We start from the raw sequence: 18681 nt of genomic DNA on the forward strand, positions 1-18681 counted from the left end.
GCTAGTACAGATATTCTGTTTCTAGGCTGCTGATCAATTTACCTCCCTAGTCCTGTCTCCCAAGAAATGGGGCCTCAACCATGTCCAATTACTTTTGTCAAGCCAAGCCTACACAAAGAAAGCATAGTCATTAAGGATGGGAAAGACTTCTAAGATCATCTAGTCATTCCTCTTGCCAATCAAGAACATGACAGGTTACAAGTTATGTGAGCTAAAAATGTATCATGTCAAGTTTTATAAGCAGGAAAAAAAAAACTAAGAGAGAAAATACTCCTTAAGATGAGGTATGAGAATACATTGAGCCTTAACAAACCAGAAATGAACTGATGAAAACCAGAAAGAGGGTTTTACAGTCCCCAATGGTTGCATAATTACAAAACAAATTACTGTTTTCGAAAATAAACACGCAAAGGAGAGAACATGAGTGGGTAGAGCTCAGTCCCCGGGAAAATAGGGCCTGACCATGAGGGACATTGAGTGCCCTGGAGGAACTCCAGACCTTAAAGCAGTGGTCAACCAGTGATCTATAGATGCCTGAAGGACCGCAGACTGAATCTAAGATTTCCAAAGGGGTCTGCACCTCCATTTGAAATTTTTTAGGGGTCTGCAAATGAAGAAAGGTTGAAAACTACTGAGTTAAAGCATCAAGGCCAAAGGGAGCTCTTCAGCAATACAGTATTGTATGTTGTCAATGCACAGATTTTTATCATATGAATAATCAGAAATCTGATTTATATTAAAGAGGACAGGACAATGGGCCCCTTTGTTTTAGGAAGATGCTTTCTCTTGGAGATTCACAACAGATGGAATTAAGTCATCACTTCCATTCAGCGTGAACTAAGGAGAGTCAATCTATTCAGCAAATATTATCTCTTACTCATGCAATGAATCCCAATGAAGTCAATGGGACTACTAATATGCAGGGGCTGCAATAAACAGTTTTTTACAATTTGAATAACAAGAAATTAATGTTGACAGGTTCATGTTTGAGAAAACATTTAATTTTTAAGAAGAACGTACTCCCATCAGATATACATCTTCTGGAAATTTCACAGCTTTAGAAAATACTGTAGAACTTCAGAGTTATGAACACCAGAGTTACGAACTGAGCGGTCAATCACACACCATACACAATCAGGCAGCAGAGACGAAGAAAAAGAAAAAAAAGACAAATAATGTACAGCACAGTACTGTGTTAAATGTAAACTACTAAAAAAAAATAAAGGGTACATGTAAAAAAAAATTGACAAGGTAAGGAAACTTTTTCTGTGCTTGTTTCATTTAAATTAAGATGGTAAAAAGCAGCACTTGTCTTTTGCATAGTAAAGTTTCAAAGCTGTATTAAGCCAATGTTCAGTTGTAAACTTTTGAAAGAACCATAACATTTTGTTCAGAGTTACGAACAACTTCCATTCCTAAGGTGTTCCTAACTCTGAGGTTCTACTGTACATGGATTTAAGCCAGTTAAAATTGTGGAGCAAGCAGACATACTTTTATGTTACATCTGACAATTTCTTACAAGGCATATACTTATGCCACAGACATATCACATCTACCGAGAGGTGCAAAAATACAGGAGCAAAACCCAAACCAAGCAAATTATGGCTGTGACTTCTACAAGGTACTTAAGTATATGCCTAATTTTAAGCATGAGAGTAGTCCCAAGAATTTCAGCGGAACTACACACATGCTTAAAATTTGGCACACGCTTAAGTACCTTGTTGAATTGGGACCTATCATATTTTAGGTTTTTTGCCAACTTTAGGCTTGCAATTTTATGAAACTGGAAATGAATGCTCATCCAAATTCAGACTCAAGAAAATACAACCAAAATGGCAATGAAGGCGTTAAGGTTACTTATTCTGAACTTTTAACAAAAACATTGTTGAAATATGACCGTGGCATCTGGTTGGGCTGTTACAACAGTGGATTTCCATTATAACGCCCCTATTTTTCATGGCTCTATACAATTCAAATGAAAAAGTGTTCCTGGCTGAAACTGAACAGAAATGTTTTGAGACCAAAAGCTGTTTTCTTTAAATAAAACCTTCAAAACATATCAGAATACAAAGAAATGGATATTTACCAGCCTCTAATACCTTTATTTTACATTCCCCTAAAAACAGCTAGATTGAAATGAGATTCTCGAAGTGCAGCTACTTCTAATTGGTATTCACAATAATCTTTATTATGTGATTGGTAGTGGATATGTAACACAAAACTGAGCACTGTTAATTTGCTTTCACAAGACACTGCACACTCTTTGAGTCTCTGGTGTTTGGGTATTAACTATAGTTCCAACATTTAACTTTGGATTTAGGGCCTGATGCAGTGTTCATTAAAATCAGTGGAAAGACATCCACTGATTTCAGCAGATATTGGGTCATACCAATAATCCTTCAATCTTCTCAGGCAAAACGCATCACTGCAATCACTTTACAACAGTGCCATCTTTGGGAAGTGTTACTTGAAGAATGAATGAAATCAATGAAAAAACCACCTGGGCTTGTACTCTCCTCTTTGCTACTTAGGATGAATAAGGAAGGCCTGATGGATTGTGACCCCTCCACCTTTCCCCAAAACAAAAATTATTTTTCTGCTTTTTCATATTAGAAATTTAGGATATGTCCTCCCTGAAGGACTGTCCAACAAGATGTCACAAGAATCAGAAGACAAAGTTGAACAACTGAACAGAAATGTTTTGAGACCAAAAGCTGTTTTCTTTAAATAAAACCTTCAAAACATATCAGAATACAAAGAAGACATTTTTTTTAATCAGGCTGTTTAAAATTTGTTTCAGTGGTAGCCAACACCTGTCGGGGGCTTGGGGTTTCTTTAATTTTGTCTTTTGAGTCGAGTTATTGCTAGGGTCTCCAAACAGTGGGTCATCTTACAAACCAGGATGCAAGCCTGCAATCCTTACTGATGCCAGGAGCTTCCCACAGGAGTTTTGCTTGAGTGAGGTCGACAGAAAGGGATTCTAGGGTTACCAAGACATAAACCCAAGCACATATATTTTACTCTTTGCTCAGACTGACATATATTTGAGGTTGAGTTGTTGTTTGATTAATTCTGTTAACCACAACACCACTCTCCTGTCTTGGGAACTGTTACTAGTTGACAGAATAAATTATAAACAGGGAAACTCAGTGCAGTGGACATTTGACATTAGCAAAAGCAACACTTGTTAGAGAGAAAATAATAAAGGGCAAACATGAAGCCACCTGAAAATATTTAAAGCGATAAACTCGATTCAAAACATGATCTGACAATCACTCCCCAGCTACACAGTGTAAACTGTAAAGTCTTTAGAACAAACCCCATCTCTCATTCTGTGTACTCTTCAGGGGCATACACAAGACAGCCAGGCACACAAAACAGTATAGCACAGTTCCGGGGAAAGTGTTGGAGCACCAGGAGGGAGTTCAGTGTAATTCAGATTTTTCCTGCCCGTCCGGCTCCCCCAGACACCCCCCATCTGCTCCATCTCCCCCATACACCCTCCCGATCCCCCCCATCTGCTCCATCTTCCCCATCTGCTCCATCTCCCCCCACGCACCCCGCAATCTGCTCCGCCCCCCACCCCACGATGTGTTCATTCACTCTTCCCCCCACCCTCCTCTAGCTTCCCCACCCGCCGCTCCGCTCCCTGTCCCTTTCCTGCGCGGCTGGGGGGAAGCGGAGCCCGAGAGCAAAGGGCAGCAGCTTCCCTTAGCCCCGGAGCCTGTGCACATCTCCGCGCACGTGCTCACGGGGGCGGCGCGTCCCGCGGCCGGACATTGGCCCCTGCTCTGACCCCGCGCTGGGCTTGCGGGAGCGGAGCTGCCTGCAGGGCTCCGGACACTCCCGCGCGCCAGCAGGGGCAGCATGGTGGTGGAGTGAGAGATGGATCCCCTCGACGCGTGGGACCCCTACAGCCGGCCGGCCCGCCGGACCCAGTGGCTGGTCAGCGCCCTGGCGTATCACTACGGGCTGGACCGGGGCGTGGAGAACGAGATCATCGTGCTGGCCACGGGCTTGGACCAGTACTTGCAGGAGATCTTCCACCACCTGGACTGCCAGGCGGAAGGCAGGATCCCCGGCGAGGACTTCCGCACCCTCTGCCAGGTGCTGGGGCTGGCGGACCCGGAGGAGGCGGCGGCCGACCCGGAGGAGTGCGCCGGCCTCTGGGAGGACCTGGCCCCGGAGCTGACTTTCCGCCAGTTCCACGCCAAGCTCTGCGGCTACTTCAGCACCAAGGCCGGCTGCGCGCCGCAGCGCCCGGCGGTGGGCAGGCTGCCGCTGGGCAAGGAGAGCGAGCACATCGAGACCCAGATCCGGCTGCGCAGCCCGCTGCGGCGGCGGCGGGACAAGGCGGGCCCGGGGGCTGCTGCCCTCAAAAGCGGCAGCCCCCGAGGGGCTTCTCCTCCCCCGGCAGCCCCGGGGCTGGCCCCGCTCGCCAGGCGGCCGGGCCCCTGCTCCAGGGAGTGCTACGAGGAGATCGTGGCTCTGGAGCAGGCTGAAGACCGGATCGTGAAGCTGGAGGAAGAGAACGGCAGCCTGCGGGAGCTGGTGGAGGACATGCGGGCAGCGCTGCAGAGCAGCGACGCCAGGTGCCTAGCGCTGCAGGTGAGCGGGGAAGGGCACGGGCCGCTGCACGCTCGGGGGGAACTGGCCAGACCCCGCTCCGGGGACTCAGCCTGCGGCCAGAGCGAAACCAACCCTGGGAAACTGACACATGGCGTTAGTGTCAGCGGTAGCTACTGTCTTAGGGCAGCAAAAGCTGCAGAGGTCCCTGTAAAGGCAGGGTGACAGGTCCCACTGTTCCCAAGCCCCGCCACGCCTACACGCTGGCAGCCCAGCGCCCTGCCCGCCTTCTTCCTACCGGCAGAAGTTTGAGAGCCGAACGCTGCTCTGATTTCAGGGGCACCTCGGAGTGTAAATCGGGGCAGGGAAAATATGTATTCACTAGCTGCATTGGTCTAGCTGGGGTCGTGCTGCTCCGGGTCCTTCCCGAGTGTGAGAGAAAGAGCTAAAAGAAGGGAATATGAAATGCACCATGTTAAACTCTGTGCTCACCCCACTAGGTCTCTGAAAGATTTCCAGGAAATCTAATCAGGTTATTGTTGGGTAACTGGATTATAAAAAGGTTGGATTATTATTGCTACTATGTTTGGGGAGAGATTTAATTAACGGATAAACAGAGTGCATCCATTTCTATCAGTACTGCTGGACAAGGGAGAGAGGCTTCCATTTCTGGTGTCACTGTAACTGTGCATTAAAAGGTGGTTTAAATTTAACCTAAAGCACAACAGTATTTTTGTTAACTGAAAGTAAATCTCACTGGAGCTAGTAGTGGTTAAAGGAGCTCATTAAAGCTTGTGTTCAGAGCAAACATTTTGTTAATTAGTTTGTGACCTATATGCATTCACCTCAGTTTTGGGTGAAGGGGCTCTGCCTACCTCCAAATGCTTGTCATGAAAAGCCATAGAAAATGGATCTTGGTGTTAGGTTCATTCAAACTCGCAATGGTTACACAGTGCAACAAGCTGCTGGAACATATTTTAAAAAGTTAGACCACTAAAAGCCCATTGAAATAAATGTGGGTGAAAGTTCAAAGGCAGGTGGGAGAATTTATATCCTTCCAGGCCTGGCTGGGGCTACTTGCTGGAAAAGATTTTTGACCTTTCAGTCAGTTTATTTCCTGAGCCATCAAGGCTTTCATACTTTTTCAGTGTTAATGTTATATGTAAATTGAAGATGAAGATGCTGTGATTTTCAAAAAATGAACATCTGACATATTAATGACGTTTACTGAATGATTCAGAGAGTTATGTTCCATCTAATTCCAGATTACTGAATATAAATAGTTCTGTTTCTAAACAAATGGCAACTTGGATATTTGTCATTATTTCTTCCTGGGTATTGTGTGTTTGTGTTGTTGCTGGTTTTTGTTTAAGACAACCAGTTTGGTTATGTACAATTTTCAAGAGGAAATGTTTTGTTGCAGTATTACTATTTATTAATGAGGCACTATAAGCTAGTGCATTATAGGGTTTGGTGTGTTTTGATCTTACTCTTTTCTTGTATATGGCTTTGGTTTGTCAGTGTTTTATCAGTAATGGATGTGATATTTTAAAAAATATAAATAAATATGAATGTTTGGATTTTTACCTGTGAGAAAAACAAGTAGGCAGTTCATTGAGCAAGAAATGTTTTGGGACTCACAGATAACCTCTTGAGTTCATAGTTAGGCCCCACTCCTACAATTGAACTGGTGAGCAGACTCTTGCAGAGCCCCACTGACTTTGGGGCCTCAACGCGCAGTCCTTGCTCAGGCAGCACTCATTGATTCCAATTAGTAAAGAGTACAGGATTTTAATAGCAGGCATTGCTTGATTGCTCTAGGGAGACAAAGAATATTTCTGGCATGAAGGAGTAGTGTAGAAAGGGTGAGGCCCTGGAAACTTGACTTACGCAGTTTTTTTTGGTGTGACTAGTTAACTTGAGTTAATAAATATACTTAGCATTCAGATAATGCTTATATATGTTTGAAGTTCTAATTTGACATTAACTATGAAATCTTCACAACATCCCAGTGAAGTAGTACTATCCCTGGTTTACAAATAGGAAAACTGAGACAAAACGGTGAAGTTACTGGCCCAGGGCCACAGAGTGAATTACTGGAAGAACTAGGATTAAAACTCAGGACACCCACTGATTACCAGCTTCATGCTAATTCATATAGCCCACATGCCTAAAAGAAGTCGTGGTATGCTTCTCAAAACGCTAGTTGCGCCCCTAAGAACTGACTGAAACAATGGGGAGACATGAAATTAAAATAAGATGTGAACATGTAAAACATTTGAGACAAAGTTTGCTGTGCCTCTAATGAGTCAACTTTTCTACATAAATTATGTATTTTGAAAATAATTGTATTACCCAAGGATTGTGCCCAGAACTTTGTGTAGGCCAAAGGTAGATTCCTAATTAAGGGTAGGTTTACTACAGGTGAAGAAAATATGTCAAAAAATCTGCCCATTTTCAGCTTTGATTAAAATGTTAAGTTATTTTCATACAAATTAATCTGTGTTCCTCTTTCTGCTCCTGTTGATTGTAGGTAGGACTGTGGAAAAGCCATGCTAATCATAAGAAAGATGGGACCTGTTTTATAGGAAATAGGAGACTGTTAACTCCCAAACACTCCCAGCCCACCAAGTGCCTTCAGAGTGTCCTAAAGGAGGTGGAACTAATCCGGAATTCCAGGGATGGACAAATTGAAGAAGCAATTAGGTTCAATCAAGAACTGCAAAAAGAACTGAGGAGTTCCCAGGAAGCTATAGTCACCCTGGAAGACTGCAACCGTAATCTGAAGAGGGAACAGGCAGAAATGAGGAAGAAAGTGGAAGAAGCTAGACATGCAGTCCTTAACAGTCTTGGCAAAGTGAAGGAGTTAGAAGCAAAAGCCAATAAAGTGCCACATTTGCAAATATACATCCAGCAGCTAGAATCAGAACTACAGTACTATAGGTAAGTCTGATACCATTCAAAATAAATGTATCAAATCATATTTCAACATAGCTGGGCTAGAAAATAAATGCTTATATTAATGAATCTACTAAGATATTTTCTAAAGTGTGGTTGGAGAGGAATTAGGAGCTATCTATTCATTTTGTTAGAAAGGGTCCCTCGCAGAGCTCAATGCCTTCACGGAGTTTGGCCTGAGAAAGAAATACTGGTTTTGGCCTACAGTGAGGTGGAAAGACTCCCAAAATAACTTACCCACCAATGAAAGTTAGAGTAGTAACACCTCAAGATAAACCTAAAAAGCCATTGTTTACTCAATCCTTTATATACTGCATTTTCCATCTCAAAGGTTTTTTTTGCTATAACTAATTTGAATTGGATTAGTTCCTGTTACTTAAATTAGATACACATAAAAATAGTAACTGAACAGATGATGTTCCATCACTCAGTCTAAACTGGCACCTGGACAAACAGCTCAGAAGTGCCATACATAAGGCCAAATTCTGGCCTACAATGTTAAGCTGTGGCGTAACTTATGTCCATCATTTTTCATTGATGGAATGTATTTTACTCAATTAGATAGGAAGCTAATTCAAAACAAAACAGATGATGGGTAATGATTCCATGCGTGTACCCACTACATAGCCTTCCATTGATGGTAAGACAAAAGGAAGCCAAAAGCAAGAAAAAATAAGCAAGCAGTTAAAGTTGTGGCTTACAGTTCTTAATATATCAGGTGGCCCACTTCACAGTTTTATTAATAGTAGGAGCAATGTTTAATTGAATACCTACTGCATGCCAAGTGAGCACCCATAATTATGACAATATACTTGTGAGACCATGTATCAGTTTTCATACATAGATCACAAAGTCTTTTCAAAGGTATTATTATCCCTATTTTACATATGAAGAAACTGAGGCATAGAGAACTTAAGTCAAGTCACACAGTAATTTAGTGACAGTCTGAAACAGAACCTAGGCCTTCCAACTCCTAGCCTTGTGCTTTAACCACTAGGACAACTGCTTGCATAAATATATCTCCAAAACAGAGAAAAATGTGCACAAATTTACTTAGTACCCAATCCTGCTGTTCTTGCTCAGACAAAACTTTCAGTGAACTCACTGATGATTATTTAAGTCGCTGGCAATTTTGCATGCGTCAGTGCTAGATGCACAGACTTAATGTACACATTTAGACTGACATATAATAAAAAGGTAACTCATATGCAAACTGACTTTCTTTCAATTTTTTCCCTGATTCTTTATTTAAAACTGTTATTTTAATATTTTGACTATGCAGAACAGCTTTTCCCTTTTTAATCTGATATTTCCTGTTTCCTTATAGGAGCTATTTGTGGCATTACAGCTATTGTATTGTGTTTATAGGGTGGGGGAAGTATCTAAAAATAATCACTCTATCTGGTGTCTTTCTATGAGCATTGTGTATGTTGATATCTTTGGGTTTACAGAAAATAAATGCATTTCATTAAATAGCTGTACCATTTTAAAATACCATCAAGAGCAAGTAACTTCCAAGACAGCTACTCACGGGGATTTGCTGGCAATGGGTCCAGAACAGAACTGGGAGAAATTTTTTGACTAAAACTTTTTTCAGTGAAAACCACAGATTTGGTGACACCCAAGCATTTCAAGAATTCATGTCAGTTTTGCTGAATAATTTTGGTAAAAAAAATTCATTTTGGTATTTTCAAAACAAATGTCATTCAAAAATGACTTTGTTTTGAATTTCTTTAATTTTATTTTTAACATTTGTATAAAGTTAAACAAATGCTTGAAATCAAAATAAAACAGTTAATGAAACAATTTTTTAAATTTTTTTATTCGCAAAAATTTCAAAAAATTTAAGTTTTGGGTTTTACCCAAAATATTTTTTTTTGTTTTTTGTTTTTTGGAATTTCCAGCAAATTGAAAAATCTGTTATTTACCCAGCTCTAGTCCTGTGTAAGCCATACAGCCTTCTCTCTACTGCCTGAAATAGAAAGTCTCCACTGGCCAATGCAGTGAGAGCTCGCTTCCAAAGTTTGATGGAGCATAAAAGCACATTTTTGAGAAGAGGGTAATGAGCTAGTTAAAGATGAATAAGAAACATCAGCCCAGACTTGCTCAGTGAGCGCTGACCTTTGGTTCTGAAAATAACAGCTGGTCTAACAGATTTTTCTGTTAGATTTCACCATTGATGAAATGATGATGATGAGCTGGTAGCACTGGTTATACTTAAGACTTCCCAACACTTTCCATTATAAGACTCTCTATTAGTTGCTTATAATTTTGCCAGACTTAAATCTTTTGAGCTGAAATTTTCCATACTGGGTGGTTGCCTCCAGATCAGTGGTCTCCAACCTTTTTACGCCGAAGACCACTTTTTGAATTTAAGGGCAACACAGAATCTACTCTGGCCCTTCCCTGAGGCCCCGCCCCTTCCCCAAAGCCCTGCCCTGCTCACTCCATCCTCCCATCTCTCCATCGCTCACTCTCCCCCACCCTCACTCACTTTCACCGGGCTGGGGCAGGGGTTGGGGTTCGGAAGGGGTTGCGGGCTCTGGGCTGTGGCCAAGGGGTTCGCACTGTGGGAGGGGGCTCCGGACTGAGCCTAGGGAAGGGGTGCAGGAGGGGGTGAGGGGTGCAAGCTCTGGGAGGAAATTTGAGTGCAGGAGGGGGCTCTGGGCTCAGGCAGAGTGTTGGGGTACAGGAGTAGGTGTGGGGTGCTGGTTCTGGAGGGGGTCAGGGCTGGGGCAGGGGGTTGGGGTGCAGGAGGGGGTATGGGATGCTGGTTCGGGGAGGGAGCTCAGGGCTGGGGGTTGGGGTATGTCCTCCCACCAGGCAGCACTTACCTCGGGTGGCTCCTGGTCAGTGGTGCAGCAAGGCTAAGGCAGGCTCCCTGCCTGCCCCAGCCCCATGCCTCTCCTGGAAGGGCCGACGTGCCCCTGTGGCCCCGGGGAGGGGCGGGGGGGGGGCACGTGGCTCCGCGCGCTGCCCCTCTCTGCAGGCACTGCCCCAGCAGCTCCCATTGGCCACAGTTCCCCATTCCCGGCTAATGTGAGCTGCGGGAACGGTGCTTGCAGGCAGGAGCAGCGTATGGAGACTCCTTTCCCCGCCCCGGGCCGCAGGGGTGTGTTGGCTGCTTCCGGGAGCAGCGTGGGGTAGGGGCAGGCAGGCAGGGAGCCTGCCTTAGCAGCAGCCCCGCTACACCGCAAGAGATCACGATTGCCTGGGAGAGTCTCTAGGATCGACCAGTCGATCGCGATTGACCAGTTGGTGACCACTGCTCCAGATTAATTTTTTTTTAGCAAAGTTTTAACAAAAATGATTCAGCCATTTCAGAGAACAAGATTGGAGGATAATATGTTTTGCCCATGTTAAAAAAAAAAAAATTCTCTCCAGCCCTAATCTTTTTAGTCTCTCCTCATATGGAAGCTGTTCCATACCCTGGATCATCTTTGTTGCTCTTCTCTGAACCTTTTCCAGTGTGACCATGTCCTTTTACAGATGGGGCGACCAGAACTGGACACAGTATTCAAAGTGTGGGTGGATTTATATAGTAACATTATGATATTTATGGTCTTATTTTTATTCCTTTCCTAATGGTTCCTAACAGACTATTAGCCTTTTTTGACTGCTCAGTGCACAGCAGCATTAGTTTTCAGAGAATATACATGGTGACTCCAAGATCTCTTTCTTGGGTAGTTACAGCTAATTTAGAACCCATCATTGTATATGTATAGTTGGGATTATTTTTTCCAGTGTGCTTTAATCAATGTTGAATTTCATCTGCCATTTTATTTGAGCATGAGCTTTCGTGAGCTACAGCTCACTTCATCGGATGCATAGCATATCGTGGAAACTGCAGAAGACATTATATACACACAGAGACCATGAAACAAAACTTCCTACCACCCCACTCTCCTGCTGGTAACAGCTTATCTAAAGTGATCATCAAGTAGGGCCATTTCCAGCACAAATCCAGGTTTTCTCACCCTTCCCCCCCGCCCCCCCCCCCACACACATACAAACTCACTCTCCTGCTGGTAATAGCCCATCCCTCTTTGAAACCTCTCTTTATAATGCGCATGATAATCAAGGTGGGTCATTTCCAGCACTAATCCAGGTTTTCTCACCCCCCCCTCCAAAAACCACACACACAAACTCACTCTCCTGCTGGCAATAGCTCATCTTACAATGTGCACAGCAATCAAGGTGGGCCATTTCCAGCATAAATCCAAGTTTAACCAGAACGTCTTGGGGGGGGGGTTGTAGGAAAAAAACAAGGGGAGATAGGCTACCTTGCATAATGACTTAGCCACTCCCAGTCTCTATTCAAGCCCAAATTAATAGTATCCAATTTGCAAATGAATTCCAATTCAGCAGTTTCTCGCTGGAGTCTGGATTTGAAGTTTTTTTGCTTTAAGATAGCGACCCTCATGTCTGTGATTGCGTGACCAGAGAGATTGAAGTGTTCTCCGACTGGTTTATGAATGTTATAATTCTTAACATCTGATTTGTGTCCATTTATTCTTTTACGTAGAGACTGTCCAGTTTGACCAATGTACATGGCAGAGGGGCATTGCTGGCACATGATGGCATATATCACATTGGTGGATGTGCAGGTGAACGAGCCTCTGATAGTGTGGCTGATGTTGTTAGGCCCTGTGATGGTGTCCCCTGAATAGATATGTGGGCACAGTTGGCAACGGGCTTTGTTGCAAGGATAGGTTCCTGGGTTAGTGGTTCTGTTGTGTGTATGTGGTTGTTGGTGAGTATTCGCTTCAGGTTGGGGGGCTGTCTGTAGGCAAGGACTGGCCTTTCTCCCAAGATTTGTGAGAGTGTTGGGTCATCCTTCAGGATAGGTTGTAGATCCTTGTTTTTTTCCTACAAACCCCCCCCCCAAGATGTTCTGGTTAAACTTGGATTTATGCTGGAAATGGCCCACCTTGATTGCTGTGCACATTGTAAGATGAGCTATTGCCAGCAGGAGAGTGAGTTTGTGTGTGTGGTTTTTGGAGGGGGGGTGTGTGTGGGGGGGGTGAGAAAACCTGGATTAGTGCTGGAAATGACCCACCTTGATTATCATGCGCATTATAAAGAGAGGTTTCAAAGAGGGATGGGCTATTACCAGCAGGAGAGTGAGTTTGTATGTGTGTGGGGGGGGGGGGGGGAAGGGTGAGAAAACCTGGATTTGTGCTGGAAATGGCCCTACTTGATGATCACTTTAGATAAGCTGTTACCAGCAGGAGAGTGGGGTGGTAGGAAGTTTTGTTTCATGGTCTCTGTGTGTATATAATGTCTTCTGCAGTTTCCATGATATGCTATGCATCCGATGAAGTGAGCTGTAGCTCACGAAAGCTCATGCTCAAATAAACTGGTTAGTCTATAAGGTGCCACAAGTAATCCTTTTCTTTTTACGAATACAGACTAACACGGCTGTTACTCTGAAATCTGCCATTTTGTTGCTCAGTTATCCTGTTTTGAGAGATCCCTCTATAATTCTTCACAGTCTACTTTGGATTTAACGATCTTCAATAATTTTGTATCATCTGCTAACATGGCCACTTCACTGTTAACCCCTTTTTCCAAATCATCTGTGAATATGGTTAACAGCACAGGTCCCAGTACAGATTCTTGGGGGACCCCACTGTTCATCTCTTTCCATTGTGAAAAACTGACCATTTACTCCTACCCTTTGTTTCCTATCTTTCAACAAGTTACTGATCCATAAGAGGACCTTCCCTTTCATCCTATGGCTACTTAGCTTCCTTAAGGTCCCTCACCCAAGGCTTTTGTCAAAGGCTTTCTGAAAGTCTAGATTACCCATATCCACAAGCTTGTTGACTCCCCCATAGAATTTTAAGATTGGTGAGGCATGATTTCCCTTTGCAAAAGTTCTGCTGATTCTTAACAAATTGTGTTTATCTGTGTGTCTGATAATTCTGTTATTTATTAAAGTTATAATTAATTTGCCTGCTACTGAAGTTAGGCTTTTCAGCCTGTAATTGCTAAGATCACCTTGGGAGCCCTTTTTAAAAGTCCGTGTTACATTAGCTACCCTCCAGTCATCAGGCACAGAGGCTGATATAAGCAATAGGTTACACACCACAGATAGGGTGTAATTCTGTAGTTTGATATCTGAGCTCCTTCAGGACTCTTGATAATACATAAATGCCCCTATGGCTGTGGGAGGCATTATGGAAGGTTTGCATTAGCTCTCTTCTGCACAGCTCACTGGCCTCAGATCTGGGGGTGAAAGGAAGGGGGATAGTTGCCTGTGCATAGGTGTGTGTGTGTGTGTGTAACTGATCGTGTACCAAAGGGGTCTTTTTAATTAACTGTTACATTTGAAATTTTTCAGACAAGTTTTTAGGAAAGAATCATTATGAATTGTAAGAAAATCCTTTCGCAGCAACTGAAATAAATTCCAGAACCCCTCCCCTGCAAATGTCACAAAATTTCCTGATACACTCATCCCACTCATGTGGGTGAGTGTTTTGAGGCCAACAAGTCATGGCTGAGGTGCGTGTGTGGGGAGACCTGCATTACTGGTGCCCTTGTTCTGTTGATAAGCAGAATCCTGTCCTTTCCAGCATCAATCTGGTCCCTATCTGGGGAACTAAATTAACTTAGAAAACAAAAAAACAAGCTCCAAAGAAAAAGCTCAGGTAGTCTTTAAAGAGCTTTGAGCATGGAGGCTAGAAAAAGTGTATATTAAACTCAAAAATTGTAAAGAATAAAATGAATTAAACTCACTAAAAGCGAGGACATTTTAAGTTAAAAGACACCATCCCGCCCTCCCCACACCATCCCCAACCTTAGGAAAAAGTCAAGTCATAACATTCATCTTCAACATATCATGACTACTGTAGATGTGTCCCTATCATATCATATGAGTATGACCTAGAGGCTTTAATAAGCAAATCTTTTGGAACAATTTTGTAATGTACTTGCTACAATATATACATATAGTGCATAATGAAAAAAATTACTGCACAGGTCCAGTATTGAATTTTAAAATGTTAGTGAATTGAGTATTAAAACAAACAAAAACTGAACCACCATCTAAAATGCAACACCAAAAGAAGCAATCCACAGTAGGGATTATGGACTGGCAAAAATGGATTAGAGAAAAAATTACAGGTTTTTCTCCTTAAAGCAGCAGAGGGACAAGGAGGAAACAAACTGTTTTTTCATCCCACTTGAAACAAAAACAAAGGCCAAATTGATCTTAGTGAAACAGAGTTAGTAATGGAGATGTTGACAGAGCTTTTACTGTAGCAGTGCTAACCAGCACTATGCTAGTTATATAGGTCAATGCAAGGGGTCAGACAATGCTAATTATGCTCCTAGTATGCATGGCCTGATTCACAATTATTTAATTATCCTTTAGTATTTATGAGTTAAACAAGAAATCTTTTCTGTATGGACTGCACAATAGTCTGTTTCATCCATTCACATACACATATACATCTGACAAATGGATGCTTACGATGGCATTTTCCTCTGATTTATATTCACCAGTGCTGATTTTTCAAAATAGTTACATTTTATATCAACAGTATCAGAAGATGATGTGTGGATCTTCCCTTTCTATAAGTCTACAACCTGACTTTGTGGAGGGTGAACCTAATGTAATAGGTCTTTTCCATTTCTAAGGGCATGTCTACACTTACCGTGGATCGACATTGCAACGATCGATCCACAAGTGGTCGATTTAGCAGGTCTAGTGAAGTCCCGCTAAATCGACCACAGATCACTCACCAGTTGACTCCGGTACTCCACCAGAACAAGAAGCATAAGGTAAGTCAACCCAACGCGGTGTAGACACCGCAAGAAGTCGACCTAAGCTATGTCGACTCGAGCTATGTTATTCACGTAGCTGGAGTTGTATAACTTAGGTCGACGTAACCCCATAGTGTAGACCTGCCCTAATTTTCAATATGGACCAAGTAAATCCAAAGTAGACATGCTGATCCAAGAAGGCGGAGGAAAGGAATATTTCCCCCTACTGGTCTGTTTTAGAATGCTTCTATTAGGTGAAGGTGGGAAAGTACTACAGAGAAAATACTTTCCCTGCCCCCACAAAAAAGGTATTTTCATGTATCAATATGTAAATGTGTTATTTCAAGCCAGGCACAGATGCAGAGCTTATATTTAGCTCTTTTCAGCAATTTTAATAAAATTAATATTAATAGAAAGAAATTAAACTGCAGAGTTTCAGCACAAGAGCTTTAGGAACATGCTGTTTAAAGTTAATAGTGCTGTCTGGTATGATAAGCATTTTACAAAGATAAAAAAAGGGAATATTCAGTGTTGGGAAACATTTAAAATGGATTGTATAGTACAGCTGGGCAGAACCAGATTTTTCATTTCACAGGGAGTGCCATGAGTTTGAAACATTTTCTGTTTCGAAATAAAATGAAAGCAAAAAGCTTCAAAATTCCCCACAAAATGAGATTCCAGAGGAAAAAATAGTTATAGGTCAATTGCAATGCTTTGTTGCAATACAATCAAAATGTTTTGTTCCAATTTTTACTTTTATTTCTTTTATATTACATTTATAACAGAAGTCATTTCAAAACAGAAAATAGACATGTTCTGTTCTGAAAAGGTCGATATGGAATGTTTGACCTTATCAAGATGTTTTTCAATTTTTCTTTTGAAAACTTTCCTCGAAGTAAACACATTTATGTAAAACAATTTGCTTTCAACAGACAGGCATTTTCTGACAGAAAAACATTCTGTTGGAAAATTTACGACCAGCTCTGTTGTGTAGTTGTCATACTAGAGATGTCACAAGAACCTCCCCTCCTCCCCGCCAAAAAAAAGAAAAAGATTTGGGTATATCTAAATGTAGAGAGAACGTACCTGGCCTTTCACAGAAAGAACCTTGCCACTTACAGACAGCTAGCCTTCCCCTTCACCTGGGGCACTGTGCCATCATGTTTCCGATCCTCAGGTGGGGAAGGACCATCTGTACTAGCAGAGACAATGTCTGGAAATAGTTGGATCACAGAACATACTCACTGATTCAGAAGTCCTTACTCAAGCAAACTTTTCATTCAAGTCAATGAGAATTTTGTGTTAAGACCTGCCAGATCAGGGTTAAGGTGCATTATATTACTCCTTTTGCACTGTTAGAGCACAGTGGGTTGGCAAGAGAGAGCTGACAAACATATCTAGATGCAAGAGAAGTGTGGAACTCTGACAATATCTAATTATTGAAATGATTTCCCTTCTTTTACAAAACAAATTCTTTAAACATCAGATTGTTTATCAAGTATAAACAAATCAAAATTGTATCATTATTCTCTAAATATCATAGATGTGGTGAGGGAGAGGAAATCATGGTACCTTGCAAGTCATAGTACAGTAAGGTTTAAAAAAAAAATCTAGGTTTGCATTGATCTTTGGATGCCAACATGTTAAAGCACTTCATATAATCAAATGTATCGTTTCCTTTTATATTTCAACTGTCTTGATGTATAGAATTCAGTTTCCTCTAGTACTGTAAATTGCAGCCATTACAGCCAAATAGGTTACTCCAGAAATTCTTAATTGAGAAGTTTTAATGATGTTGGAGGTCATAGAATCATAGAATATCAGGGTTGGAAGGGACCACAGGAGATCATCTAGTCCAACCCCCTGCTCAAAGCAGGACCAATCCCCAAATGACAGCTTCATGTCTTTCAGTGCAAAGTAATATTTTATGGCCACCCTTGTACGTGTGCACTGAGGTTCCTGCTGTCAGCTCCATATGGAGGCCCTGAATGACTGGTGAATTTGAAAGGGGAAGATAATCAAAGCTAGCCTCCTTATTATAAAAGTGTACTTTTAAAAACATGTACTGTTTATGGTCCCAATCCTACAAGATGCTGGGCCCTCTCAACTCAGTTTAATGGGAATCCCCTCTAGAGAGGGCATGAAATCTGAATGGAGACTGTGGGCTCACTAGACTGCATATTCAGATCCACAAACTGATAAAAGCCCTGGCCATTTTTTCATATTTGTTTTTCTCCTTTGTTTCTAAAGAAATTAAATACAAAAACAAAACAGAGGAGCCTCAAAAAGTTAATGCACTAGTTGGCCACGTTCATACAATATTAAGTGGAGATGGGACAAAACTGAAGGCACTTGGATCTGAGGTTCTGAATTTCAGGGCAGGGGGAATTTGGCTGCAGATCAAGCATTTATGGGATTTCATTCCAGGGCTTTGTTCAGATGAGGCTAAAATTGCATGAGACCAACTGACTTTGTGAGACTTGTGCAATTTGGACTCCAGCGTCCCACAAAAGCATTTTGTGAGATTCCAGTGAGCCCCAGCTCTGATTTAACCTTTACTCTGACAACACCCCCCTCCCCCGCCCCCCAGCCTAAAGCTCATCCAGATCTTAACAGCACTTCCTGGGCCCATCTGTAATATTAAGGCATTCTTAAAACCACCTAACAGATATGTGTAAGGTCTAGGAGGGGTCAGGTTTCAGTTCCTGTGAGAATAACAACTTCAAATTGCTTGCCTTTGGGGTCTTTAAAATCTTTTTCTTCAGCACTTAGCCAGACAGTCGGCCGTAGCAATGGTTCGTCATTTGGTCTGTTCCTACAAAAATGTAATAGAACAGGTTTATTAATTTAAACTGAGAAACATTTATAGGTGAAGAACAACGATAACCTGGGAACTGAACTCTTGGATGGTGAAACAGACTGTGACTGAAGCAGCTGCCTGAATATTGACACTCTGACTACCAGCTGTAAGAGCAGTCAACCAGATTGTTCTAGGTGATCGCTTTGACCTTCTCCTTCTTAACTCCCACCCACCAAGCACGTTTCCAGGGTAAACAGGAGGTTGCAATTAGTTACTTGTTATGTTAAGAGTTGGAAACAAAAAAAAAAGGGAACTTGAAAATGAAGTTCTTAAAGAAATTAAAAGTATTAACAACTGAACACCTTTGCATGTGTCCCTTGACTGACTAAGATTCCTTACAGTGCACTGACCATTCCTAAACAGGGTCAGGTTGGGGTAATACTGGCAAGAGGGCACCTTAAAAGGGACATATAGGTTTCTGGTGGTCTATTATTATTCATCTCCAGTAGAAAGAAGCTTAAACAAACATTTCAACATACTTAGGTCTGTTCACATCAAATAAAATGTATAGAATCTGTTTCAGCAAA

At 42.2% G+C, this 18681-nt stretch overlaps 1 protein-coding gene and 1 long non-coding RNA gene across 5 annotated transcripts in view; one reads left to right on the plus strand and one right to left on the minus strand.

Annotated features, from left to right (window-relative positions):
- The first annotated feature begins 720 nt into the window (after nucleotides 1–720).
- The window catches only part of EFCC1 (EF-hand and coiled-coil domain containing 1), a 90808-nt gene continuing 72847 nt past the window's right edge, over nucleotides 721–18681 (plus strand). Inside the window, exons 1-2 of one of the 4 annotated variants that reach the window (XM_043551683.1) lie at nucleotides 721–4608; nucleotides 7100–7511. In XM_043551683.1, coding sequence (XP_043407618.1) covers nucleotides 3886–4608; nucleotides 7100–7511 — 1135 coding nt within the window. In that variant the 5' untranslated portion in view covers nucleotides 721–3885. The remainder of the gene's footprint in view (nucleotides 4609–7099; nucleotides 7512–18681) is intronic. The other 3 variants (XM_043551684.1, XM_037905044.2, XM_037905045.2) reach the window with 3 other exon arrangements.
- LOC122466632 overlaps nucleotides 18058–18681 on the minus strand; it is an 88976-nt gene continuing 88352 nt past the window's right edge. The window contains exon 4 of the long non-coding RNA XR_006292294.1: nucleotides 18058–18109. This is a non-coding gene — a long non-coding RNA (uncharacterized LOC122466632). The remainder of the gene's footprint in view (nucleotides 18110–18681) is intronic.

The sequence above is a fragment of the Chelonia mydas genome, chromosome 7 (assembly GCF_015237465.2).
Source record: "Chelonia mydas isolate rCheMyd1 chromosome 7, rCheMyd1.pri.v2, whole genome shotgun sequence".
Taxonomy (NCBI): Eukaryota; Metazoa; Chordata; order Testudines; family Cheloniidae; genus Chelonia; species Chelonia mydas.